Source organism: Mus caroli, chromosome 5 (assembly GCF_900094665.2).
Source record: "Mus caroli chromosome 5, CAROLI_EIJ_v1.1, whole genome shotgun sequence".
NCBI classification, from domain to species: Eukaryota; Metazoa; Chordata; class Mammalia; order Rodentia; family Muridae; genus Mus; species Mus caroli.
In genome coordinates, this window is record NC_034574.1 from 29,218,484 (window position 1) to 29,231,170 (window position 12,687).

The 12,687-nt window shown below is 50.5% G+C and overlaps 2 protein-coding genes across 6 annotated transcripts in view; one reads left to right on the forward strand and one right to left on the reverse strand.

The window, feature by feature from the left end:
• Zfyve28 (zinc finger FYVE-type containing 28) overlaps positions 1–388 on the reverse strand; it is a 91,843-nt gene extending 91,455 nt beyond the window's left edge. For 2 of the 4 annotated variants that reach the window (XM_021162370.2, XM_029477344.1), the window contains exon 1: positions 82–388. In XM_021162370.2, coding sequence (XP_021018029.1) covers positions 82–120 — 39 coding nt within the window. In that variant the 5' untranslated portion in view covers positions 121–388. The remainder of the gene's footprint in view (positions 1–81) is intronic. The other 2 variants (XM_029477342.1, XM_029477343.1) reach the window with 2 other exon arrangements.
• Positions 389–572: 184 nt separating this feature from the next.
• The window catches only part of Cfap99 (cilia and flagella associated protein 99), a 39,718-nt gene continuing 27,603 nt past the window's right edge, over positions 573–12,687 (forward strand). For both annotated transcript variants that reach the window (XM_021163932.2, XM_021163933.2), the window contains exons 1-2: positions 573–743; positions 9,433–9,561. In XM_021163932.2, the coding sequence (XP_021019591.1) occupies positions 9,448–9,561 (114 nt within the window). In that variant the 5' untranslated portion in view covers positions 573–743; positions 9,433–9,447. The remainder of the gene's footprint in view (positions 744–9,432; positions 9,562–12,687) is intronic.

Here is a 12,687-nt window from a genome sequence, read left to right on the forward strand (position 1 = left end):
CAAGGAGGGACCTGCAGGATAAGGGATCTGGAGGGGGTAAAGCGCGACGCCGGGACATGGTCCGCAGCTGGAGCCGCTCACCTTGGGTTTGTACAGCCACTTTCGGAATCTGTTCATCATCGCCGCGCCGACCCGGGCCACGCTCCGGGCGGCCCTCGCCCTCTGCAGCGCTGCGCCCGGGTCCGGCTGCGGCGCGGGGTGGACACGCAGGCAGGGCCGGGACCTGCTTGAGCAAGCAGATCGTGAGCGCGGCGCCTAGCGCCGAGCAGCTGGCTGCAGGTGCGCGGGGCAGGTGCGCGGCCGGAAGGATGCTCAGCGAGCGGCGCGCGGCCGACCCAAACCCGCGAGCGGGCGGGCGCGCGGAAAGGCGCGGGCACAGGGCGCGCGGTGCTTCACGGCTTAAGAACACCCAGCGCCTCCGCTGGTCACGACCGCACATGCGCCGCAGGCGCCGCACGCCCCCGGCCCGCCGCAAGTGGTGGATGGGGCGAGCCGGGCGAGGCCGCCAATCCCCGCCCAACGCCACGCCGTACCCCACCCGGGACGCGCACCAAGGGAGGGAGGCTCAGGACTACAGGTCCCGGCGCCCACCGCGGGCAGGGCCTGCGCGGCGTTGCTAGGTGACGGCGCCCAAACGACGCCTAGGCGATCTGCGGGTACCGGAGCTGGCCAGTGAACGCTCCCGCCCGCGGCGCCTGGACAGACGACGAGGTTAAAGCCAAGGAAGGCCAAGAGGCCCCCAGGTAGGCGGGCAGGTTAAGGTGAGGGGCCGCCACAGGGAGCCAGGCACAGCCCATCCTCTTCTCCCTAACTCGTTTTCTCCAGTTCTCCAATCTTTGCCGATTTTCTGGCCTTAGCGAGCTACCTTTGCGCTTTTCTTCCCACCTCCTAAAATAAAAGTAGGGTGTTTTCCACCACCTCCAATTTCTCTCTCTCTCTCTCTCTCTCTCTCTCTCTCTCTCTCTCTTTCTCTTTCTGTTAACAGGTGACCCAGGTGACTACCTCTTAATACAGTGTGTACCCTAGCAGTTCCTGAATCTTCCCTTAGCCCCTCAGCCCTGGACCTGCTTTGTAGCCCCCTTCTTACTCCTTGGAAGCTGTTCTCCACCCATTTCTATGTAGTTCCAGGCAGCTACGTGGTTTTACAAACATTTTTTTCCACCCAGCCTAAATGCTTGAATTCAGACCTGTTTGCCTGTTCTTCACTATTTGTACAACTAATAGATCACCTTAGAGTCAACATGTCCACAACTGTATACTCTCTCAGTCATAAAAACTGCTTCTGGGGCTGGGAAGATAGCTCAATCAGTGACGTGCTTGCCTAATTGGCGGAAGAAGGTTCAGCATGCCAGAACTCACCGGAAAAAAAAACAAAAACAAAAACCCTAGGCATGGACTGGAGAGATAGCACGGTGATTAAGAGCAGTGGGTGCTCTGGGCAAGACCCCAGATTCAGTCACCAGCACCTCCATGACGGCTCACAACTTTCTGTAACTCCACCTCCAGATAATCAAACCCCTCTTCTGGACTTCATGGGCCCTGCATGCATGTGATGCACATACATGCAGGCAAATACACAGAAACATACGAAATAAATATATTTTGTAAAAAAGGCCAGGCATTATAACAAACATTTACAATCGCTGCACTCCAGAGGCTAAGAAGATGGACCCACGGGGTTCACTAGTCAATGTAGCCTATTGCCTAGTTGGTGAGCACCACAATAGTGGGAAACTCTGCCTCAAAACACAAGGTGGAGCCAGGCGTGGTGACACACACCTTTAACCCCAGCACTTGGGAGGCAGAGGCAGGCAGATTTCTGAGTTCGAGGCCAGCCTGGTCTACAAAGTGAGTTCCAGGACAGCTAGGGCTACACTATGGCCTCCCCATGGAATTGCACACACTTACATATGCACCCATATATACAAACACATAAAAATAAGTAAAAGTTTTTAAAAGAAAACTAAAAGCAGCTCTTCCCAAAGCCATCATCTTCTCCAAGTGAAGACGTTGAGCAGACACATGAATTCATGTCCAGTAGTAAGTAGATTAATAAATTATCTGGGGTCTGTTCACCCTTGGCCAACTCCAAAGCCTGGGGCTATTACTGTGCAGAAGCTGTTTCTATGCTTCATATTGGAAGTTGTGCCCAGGATAAAGGCTGAGCCCAAGGAGGTAGGTATATCAGGATCAGGCTTAACTATAGGCAGAAAGATCCCAGCATGACAGATTTGTTCACATTCAAGAGATGTGTGCAGGGCTGGTGTGCAGTGGGTAAGAGCATTGACTGCTCTTTTGAAGGTCCTGAGTTCAATTCCTAGCAACCACATGGTGGCTCACAACCACCCGTAATGAGATCTGATGCCCTCTTCTGGTGTGTCTGAAGTCAGCTACAGTGTACTTACATATAATAATAAATAAATCTTTAAAAAAGACAGAGGAAAAGAGAGAGATGTGTCCAGAGGTAATTCTGGACATACAACAGGAACCAGCTTTCTGGCTACCATCCTTGACCTGTTTACTCAGGATTCAGGATGGCTACACTGGTTCTAGCCATCGCCTCCTAAGCCCATGAACCTACTGGAAAAGAGAAGAAAGAGATGTCCTACACTTCAGGCTAATGCTCCCACAGTTTATTCTCAGAGATCAAAGAACTTGTACACATGACCATAGCCAGCTTTCAAGGAGGCTGAGAAATGTCACTGACCGGTTGGGTAACAATAGGCCCAAGTGAGAGTCAGGCTTTGTAGTTCAGGAGGGAAGAGAAAGCTGCAAGGAGTGGCTTCATAGCCTGTTGTAGAAATTTTTAATTCCAACCTGGGGTTTCTACACAGTCTTTGACCATTTAGTTCATGGATAAAAGACACAACCTTTATATTTACAATAAGCCTTAAACAGCACAAGAGCTGAGCAGATCCCTACCTTATATGCAATTAGAATCTACTTTCCTATTGATAACCCCAAGTTATTACTTACTACTTACTATGTTTCATCTGGGCTGCTCTTAACTCCAGCTCATCTAAACCTATGGTGGCTTCTCCTTCCTCCTGCACCTTCTTCTTCTCATGGTTCTCCAATCCCAAGCCCAGAAAACCTAAACCCCACCGATGTCTCTTCTGCTCAGCTATTAGCTATTGGCATCTTTATATACCAATCAGAAATAACCTGGGGGCAGGGTCACTTAGGTCTATGTGCAGACTCCTGGTCTTGCCCCTCCCCCAACACTTAACATTGTGATACACAGTAAAAGACAAAACCTCAACAGTAGCCACACTTAGCAGAGCAGCTTTAGTTGTGGGGAAAGAGGGTGCTTTCACTAACATATGTTTGATATGGCCTAAGACTGTTGAAGTGGATTGCATCTGATAGAAACGAACCTTCCTTGCTTGCTTCAGCCTGCCTTCCAGGTTACCTCAAGGGCCAGACCATTGAGCCCTGATTCGAGAATGGAGTTAAAGAGCCATATTTAAAGGAAATCAATCCACTTAAGAGTTAGATCTCAATTCTCACCCACAAACTAAATAATACTGAGATTCTTGAGCTGTGGCTCAGTATTGGACCAATTACCCAGTGTAGGAGATGCTGTGGGTTCTGTCTCCTGCACTAAAAGCAAGTAAACAGACAATTATTTTAAGTAAAGCTGAGTCTGGCTGTGGATATGTGGGCCTGTGATCCCAGCACTGAGGAAGCAGAGGCAGGAGGATGGAGATTTTGAGGCCAGACTCCACTACATATCAAGACCACCTTCCCCCAAAATAAAAATAAACAAGAGAAAAATTAAAACATAACTTAGTGTAGAGTTGAGGTGCTCGAAGCATGCTTCAGAGTTGGCCTGAGCCCATGCCTGTTCTCCAGTTGCAGATATGAGTGTTTTGCTCAAACTTTAGGTGAATTTCAGAGGGGATTCAGAGTCTGCCCACCCTCACAAGGCACCTGCTCTTTGCCCCAGGTGGGTGTGCAGATCCCTGCAAGGCAGCCTCTACCACACAGTGAGCAGAGGGTCAGGCTGGCTCCTGGGAGCTCCCTCCCACCTACAGGTTGGTTCTTTGGTCCATTCCATTTGGATCCTTCTACCAAGGTCAACTCTGGACCAGGGAGGGCTTGAATTGATTTCTTCCATCCTCCCTGACTCAGGTCAGCCTCGGGCACTTGACCCACCCTTTTTGCAGAGACACACGGGCTCCCTAGCAGGGGAGCAGGAAGCAGTCTTTACTCCCTGGCACCTTGGGCAACACAGCCACATCAATTCAGCCCAAGACCTGGGCTTCCAGATTGGAAACTTACTGAAAAAGGAAAATCTAATACTCTAATTCCCATCAGAGTATCTAATGATAGTTAGCATGTCGATAGGACCTAGACAACCTGAGAGACCACTGGACATGCCTGCCTAGATGGGAGGGTGTAATCTTGATTACCTTAACCCTGTGGAAAGACTCACCCACCTTAACTGTGAGCAGGACCAGTCCATGGGCTGGGTGTCCCACCAGGGATCCTGGTTTGTTCACAATGATTACAATTGCTGTGGAGAAGGGGAGCCGAGCCTTAGGATGCCGCCATCCCTCTGTTTCCCTTTGTGCACTGGATGTATTTTGTTTCCTTTCACATTCTGCATGCAGTGTGGTCATTGGCCAGGCTCCTGCTACCTTGGCTCCCTGCCGTCACGGACTGCTGCCTTAAACCTGTGGAGAAAGAAGAGCAGCCACTTCTCAGCACTGTGTCCAGGACATTTGCTCTGTGTTCTGTTCTGGTTTTGTTTTCCTTGGTGCTGACGATAGAATCCAAGGCCTGGCTTTTTAGGCTAGTGCTTTCTGGCTGAGCCCCACTCCTAGGTCTTTAACTGGGAGTCTATAAAAACGCTTTCTTTGCCTGCCTGTGTTCTTCGCTCTGGGTCCTGGGCTATGTGTGTACTGGTCTCCTATACCTCACTTCTTTGACAGAGCAAGTGAGGCATTTGAGGCCACACCCCAGGCTCTCACAGAAAGAAAATCTCTTTGGGGATAGGGAACCAGATTCCCCACTCCAAACTCCTCAACATGGGCTTGTTCTCTTGTTTCCTTAGAAAATACTGTCAGAGAATCTATCCCCCCAGTTAAATGAGACAATAAAACTGAAACGTCTTGTATAAAGGACTCATGTTAGTAAAAATTAGTAAAAGCAGACAATTTATAAAGTCAATGTGTGCAGGGCAGTGGTGGTGCACCCCTTTAATCCCAGCACTTGGGAGGCAGAGGCAGGCGGATTTCTGAGTTCAAGGCCAGCCTGGTCTACAGAGTGAGTTCCAGGACAGCCAGGGCTACACAGAGAAACCCTGTCTCGAAAAAAAGAAAGGAAAAGAAAGTCATTGTGTGGGATGAGTGAGGTTAAAGCATATTGTCCACATGTACGAAACTGTCTAATCATAAGAGACTTGTTTTTAAAGATTTATTTATTTAAGTACATGAGTGCTCTATCTGCATATACACCTGTGTGCCAGAAGAGGGCATCAGATCACATTATAGATGGTTGTAAGCTACCATGCGGTTGGGTTGTTGGGGACTGAAAAAGCAGTCAGTGCTCTTAACCACTGAGCCATTTCAACAACCCTAACTTTTTTTTTTTTAAATCAGTCTGGGCTTAGATAAAACTCGGTAACAGAAACCTAGATATCGGAGGTCCTAAGTTTAGTCGGTGTGTTCTTGTCGGTTTTATCCTGGCCACCTGTGACTGTCTTTCAGATCAGATGAGGAACCTGCCTTAGCTACTTACACCTTTTTCTATTTTTGTGTTCACCCTTCATAGATCACTCTAGGCCTAGGCCAGGTTTAGGTGACAGGTGGGGACCTGCTCACCACACTTACCAAGACTTAATGAATATTTAATTTACTTCAGAGGTTTCCTTGAGGGACTCCCAGGCAGAGAAGGCAGTGTAAGCTGGTAACTCGATGTTGAGAGATTCCCCTAAACTAATGGGTAGAGAAAGGGTGGAGGATTTGAGGTTCAGGGGTCATAAGAAAGAGACTTCTAAGCCACTGAAAGACCCCAGTGAAAGAGAAGACTTTGGACTGAAACTTGTCACATGCTGAGAGACCCCTCTGGGTCCCACAGCAACAGAACGTGGGAACAGACTCTTGAGACCTCACCTCTCCACTTCTCCCACAACAGACAAAGCTAAAGCCCTGGGGCCCACTGCTGTTCCCACCCCACCCAATGCCCTCAGGAACCTCAGCTCAGTCTTGGTGCCTTGGGAGGGGCCGGGCTGGGAGACTAGGTGGATGTAATTAGGACTTCACATAGACACATCCTCTATCTCAAAAGTGAGGCGGGGAGGGGGGGCGGGGGGGCGGGGGGGGGAAGGATTCCATGCACACAAGTAACCGACACTGATTGAGTTGGCAGCCTGCACCCTGCCACCTCCAGCAAGGACTCTGATACTGTCAGAGGCATGGGAAGTGAGAGCCAGTGCTTAGTGTGTCTAGACATGTCTTTTGTCCACTAGCTGCACCTGGCTGGGAAAAACTGTTTTGCTGGGGCCCTGAAAACTATAGAGGTGGATAATCTTTTCAGAACTAATGTTCTCTCTAGAGCTACCTGTCAATGCCGTGTTTGCCACCAGGACACTAGTAACTAGGAGTTGGAGAACTTGGTAAATGCTTGCAGGAGTCCAGCTATCCTCCCTCTTCACCCTCACCCCCATCCCCCCAAGCCCCCCCCGGCAACACACATACACACACACACACATACAAACACACAAAGGAGGAAGGACCTCCCCACACCCACAGGCTGCCTTTAGCCAAGATTCCTGGAGTGTCTGAGATTGTTTTCTACTTAGGAGAGATCCCGAGTGGAACAAAGGGCCCCAAGAACTGTTCCAGATAAAGAGGGCAAAGGTCCTGCATAGCCAATGACATCAGGGCTTGCAGAACTGACCAGACAAGGGGTAGAGCCAGGACAGGAGCAGACCTCCAGGGTACTGCCTGGCAGGTATAGTCTCAGGGAGGGGCTCTCGCTCCAACTCCTTGAATAACGCCAGATCACCAGGCTCACTCAGCATGGAGCCCTCCCTCCCCCTCCGTGACAGACAGGCAGATAGACACACACACACACACACACAGAGCCAGAGGGGAAGCCACAGGTCTCCCAGTCTATGAAGCAATGTCCCAGAAAATGATCCTGGCCTCCTGTGCTTGAATCTAACCATGTCAGCATAGCTAAATGTCTGGCCTTTTCTGTCCCTCCCAAGAGAAGCCACATTCAGAGAGAGGGTGAAATGGCCACTGGGCATGAAGCCCATCTATTGCTCATTCAGAATGATCATGCAGTGGGGGAGCAGAGTAGGCAGGAGTTCCCAGAAGCCTCCTCTCAGCATTCAAGTCTCTCACCAGGAAGCTCAGTAGAGGTAACTTGAGTGACCAGAGAGGGAGAGGACCCTAGGAGCCCTCAGAGTCTTTCTCCTACCCTCCAGCCCTCCAACAGTAAATGGTCCTTATAGGGTAGAGGGCTCCTGTGGACAGTCTCCAGGGAGGCGGTTTCACAGGGTGCAGGTCAGCCCTAGATCTCTCCCTACATGAATGCCATACCTGGCTTCATTTGACAGGTGTGGAACTGTGCGTGATATGTCTCCTCCTGCCTTTTATCATCAGAGCCCCCACTGACCCAGGAGGAAGCTACCATGAGATTGCCCTGAGAGTTTCTAGGCCTAAGAAAAGTTGCCCTGTTACCTGTCGTCATGGGCTGAGCAGGGATGGAGTCCTAGCTGTGCCTTTCCTGGGTGCCTATGGAGTTTCCTTGTTGCGCCCCTAGAGCCTATTCATGGTACCAGGGCTTCATGGAGTTTCCAGACTCCATGAGGTCTTTTTCTCAGTGAGGCTGGTGGTGCCTGTGTGTCTGCAGCCCTGTCGAGCCCTCGTTATGATTATGCTGGCCCAGAATGCAGCCAGGGTACACGGGGCTCTGGTCCTCAGTGATCCCAGCCTTCCCCCCCTAACTATTCACTGAAGCTTCCCTGGTAGCTCCTCCACAGAGAGGCATCCCCCAAAGATGTCAGGAAAACCCCATCCTCTTCCTCTGGCTTCTTTGTCTTGGCATGCACCAGCTGTTACCCTAGAGCAGCAATTCTCAATCTGTGTGTCTCGACCCCTTTGGGAGTTGAACAGCTCTTCCACAGGGTCGTACATCAGGTATCCTGATATTTACATTTACGATTCACAGCAGTAGCAAAACTGCAGCGCTGGAGTAGCAGTGAAAATGGTTTTATGGTCGGGGCTCACCACAACACAAGGAACTAACTGTATTAAAGGGTCACAGCATTAAGAAGGTTAAGAACACTGACTTAGAGCCATCTGCATTTCCTCCACAACCACATTCCCTTGGGTTCAACCTCAGCTTCCCAGACCCCTGCCTGTTCCTCTGGATTGCTCAGGGGTCAAGCAGGACCTTTGACAGATGACCCTCTGGTTCTAATCCCAATCCCTGCTGAGAGCACTGTAGTACCCTAACTTAGTGTGAGTTCTGCAGAGGCCTCGCCCTTCTGGAAAGCTGCATCCTTCAGTTCTGAGCATATCCCTGTCCTCTTTCTCTCTTCTTTCTTTCTTAAGCTCTCATTGGTACTTTGACCACCTAGAATAGCTCCTTGATCTTCAAAGATAAGCTACTAGGCCTGGCATGGCTGGCCAGGACTGGCCTTCATACAGGGGACCTTGCTTTCTTGTCCTGTTTCTATGATGAATACTAGCAAAAGCAACTTCAGGGAGAAAAGGTTTTATTTAATCTCACCGTTCAAGTCATGGCCCATCCTGATAGGGAGGTCAAAGCAGCAGGAGACGCAGCAGCCGGTCACATCACGTGCACAGTTAGGAAACCGAGGGGCGAATGCGTGTTAGTGCTCAGCTCTCGCCATTTATTTATTTTTCATTTTAATTGAAATGTTTCTTACTATTTCTATTTATTGGATGTGTGAGCATGGGTCATGCTCTTCACATGCCACAGCACCTGGGAACTCCCCAGTCTTTCCTGATTCTGTCATCTTTGCCTGCTCTGGGTAGAACCTGCTGAGAAACCAGCTACCCACCTGGACGGAGGAGTGTTCAGAGGCCGGCTTTCTGACCTGAGCCCATTCTAGGGGTCACCCTACTCACAACCTGCCTGTGAGGCTTTGGTGGCTGCCTTGAAACCTAGGGCACAGAGGGCTGAGACTGGGGCTAAGTAGTGACCTAACAGTGAGCCCACCGAGGCCAGACAGTCACCCTGTGCAGCAGAGGCCTAAGATGAACTAACCAAATAGTGGGTTTGAGTTTACCTGAGCCCAAACCCCTACCTCCAAAGTCTCACTGCTGAACCCAGAACCCTCGTGGACTTCCTGTTGGTGTGGAGACGGGTCCTGCAACTACTACTGCCAACAGCTAAACTGGCGACTCCGAGGCTGTGGGTAACGTGACTTGTGTTGGTGTGTCTTAGGACCCTGCTCCAAAGATGACCTACTATGAAAAATGCATTGAGATTGTGATAAAGCAGCTTGACAAATTTAAGCCTGGAAAGGACAATCCTGAGCAATTCGTGGAGACAGTATTCACCTCCTTACAGCAGGTACGGTCAGGGGAGCTACCTGGGTTCCTAGGGGACCACATCAGTGACATGTGTCGTCTACATTTCACCTTCCCGCAAGCAGCATGAGATCCATCGCTTCCTTTGGGGAGAAGTGTGAGGCAGGGCTCTCTAGAAGGCCGGTGGTTCTTCCGTTGATAATAAACCCTTTGCCATGAGAAGGCTGCCAGCATCCAGGATGCACATCAGACCTGGCTCTACCCTGAGCTATAAAACCTCCATGGTGCACTATGGCAGGCAGCCCCTCACAGGAAGAGCTGTCACTGTGTGGACAGCCTCAATGAGGGAGGCAGGGACCTACCCAAGGCCACAGTTCAAGGTAGGTTGTGTCTAGCTGAAGAGGCCTCCAGTAGAGAGTCTGGGCCCTACTAAATGCTTCTACCCTTAGGCCCCCACCCTAGACTGTGAGCATTGTTATAACAGGCCTGAGGCTGGGACAACTGTACAGAATATAGCTCTCAAGATTCTGGCACACGCCTTAATCCCAGCACTCGAGAGGCAGGTGGATTTCTGAGTTCGAGGCCAGCCTGGTCTACAGAGTGAATTCCAGGTCAGCCAGGGCTACACAGAAAAACCCTGTCTCCAAACAAACAAACAAACAAACAAAAAAGATTTTGGAAGCTGAGACATCCAAGACAGCAACAGCATGTCCCACTGCAGATGGTGAGAGAGAGAGAGAGACAGGCAGAGCATGTCTCTGGACTATTTCATCTGAGCCTGTCACAGTGGCAGCTACACTACACTTCCAAGAGAGTTTTGGATGGTTAAATCTCCAAAGCACATTCTTCCCCCATCAGACTTGCCACCCCCTCTATTGGCAGCTCCAGACTTTGCCCAGATTGCCATCCTATACAGCAGCTCTGCAGCATTCTGATTGGCTCCCTGAACACTATCTGTTCCGAGTCTCCTTCCCCTAGAGGCTTCAGGGTACCCAGGAGAGTCACCCTACCTGCTGGTAGGTCCAGTTCCTCCATCCAGCACAGACCTCTCTCCCCAACCCCTGGCTCTTTCATCCAATGATAAGTAGCATATATGTCCGCTCTAGAGCATATATATTCTCTCTGTCCCCGTGGGCTCCCACGGACAGCTCATCTCAGCAGCCCAAGCCCAGTCATCCAGAGCTGTGTCCCATCCTTGCCCAGGTTAGGCAAGCACCTATTCCCATACCCCACCTCAGCCCTGGAATAGCCCTTGTCCTTGTCACTGCAAAAGCTCCCTCTTGCCTCCTCTGCTCTCGCCTCCCCACACACATGACACAGAGGCATCCTCTCTGCAGAGCCTCTCTGCTCCGCTGTGCCACCCCCCCATTTCATCTACCCATCCTCATGTCCACTCCACTGGCCATACTGCCTTCTTCTGGTCCTTTTTGGTCCATCCATTTGTTCCTCCACTGTCCTTGCCACTCCCCCCACCCACTTGGAATACTCAGCATGCTCCCTGGACTGCTAAGTCATTCGGGGCTCTGATAGAAGGGCTCTTTCTTTCAAGCAAGACAGAAGTTAGTGTCATTAGTCTCTGATGACCATTACAGAAAACTGAGGTTTAGCGGTTCATAATTAGTTTGAGGCACTTTCTCTGTTAACAACCAATAGATTAACATAAATGAGTCCTGGCTGTCACTTGGCAAATGGCAAAGTCGTGGCCATCTGTGTGCCTTTTCCTGAGAAGTCTTGCACCATGATGCCATCCAGAGAGCTGGCAGCAGCGGATGAAGCTGATCTCTACCTCAGGCACAGAAGCAGCTCCTGCTTCAGATGTTGATCCTTTCAGGTTCTGCCAAAGGCCTTCTGAAGCCAACATGGTTTGGGGCCCTGGGTACTGACCCAGTTTGAACAACACTTTCATCTCCAGCTGTCGGAAACCTGCTGTAATATACCGACTGTCAGGTCAAGGCCAGAGATGCCACCTGCCAGAAAGTTACACAACCCCTAGACCGCTAGGCAGAGGCTGACAGAAGGCTTCAGGACAGGGCACGTGATAGGTAGACTGTACACCTTAAGTGCATGGCAGCCCTGGGAGCTTCTTACTGTGGACGTGACCATATCTGAATGCACCGTCTAAGTAAATGAAGCTGAGTTACAGCTGGCAGCACAGAGCATGGTTCCTAGGCCCACCAGGGCCAGCTTGGCAGGCAGCAGCCGGGCAGTGACGAAGAGTCAGACTTTGAGAAACAGCGGCTCCCTGGAAGCAGGATAGGGCTTCCTGGGCAGAGGGACCTAGCACCAAGATGAGGAGACCCCAAGAACCCAACGTCCAGACCTGAGACTGAGTAGACAGGAAGGCCAACAGGGTCTGTGTGTCTAACCTTCAGACCTGGCTTCCCAGTCTGTGTGGCTAGCCCATGGGGAGGTTGGTTGTGAGGAGAAAAATGTCGTGTCAGAGCCCAGACTGTGGACAAGTGGGTATTAGCATAAAAAGATGCTACAAGGCTGGACTAACAAGAACATAAGCAGCCAGATAGCTCTGGGGCTCACAGTCATATGAGAAAGGGAGAAGTTTAAAGGGGTGGCCAACTGTGGGGAAACAGTTACTAATTTTGAAGTTATTAGAGAAGAGTCAGTGAACTGTGGGTACAGAAATGCAGAGAGAAGGGGGGCAGATGTATTGGATGGCCACAGAGCCATAGCCGGTGGTTTCATTGTGGTTTGTGCTATTTTGTTGTTGTGTAAATCTTAGCATAATGTTGTCTTAGTGGTCACGTCATACTGGTCTGTGGGATGGAGCAGTGATGCTTGACCCTTCGGTCACCCTGCTGTTGGACCCTGGTTCCTGTTTCTACTGCTGCCCCGCCCTCTTCTCCAGATGTGTGCACATGGACACCTCCTGTGTTGGGGAAGCTTTCCTTACCTTCCCAGAAGTACAGTAGCTCTGTTAAAGGGTCGTGATATAAATAAAGCCCTTGAAACTTACTTTCCAAATTTCTTTATGGAAAGACTCAGCATCAAGTGTCCCACCAAATTTGTCCGTGTTGTACTGGCACTAGCAGATACCCTCATCTTCCTTTTCCTCCAAAACTTAATTACTTTGAAAACCCTACTTACTTTTAAAAATAATTGCCGGGCATGGTGGCGCACGCCTTTAATCCCAGCACTCGGGAGGCAGAGGCAG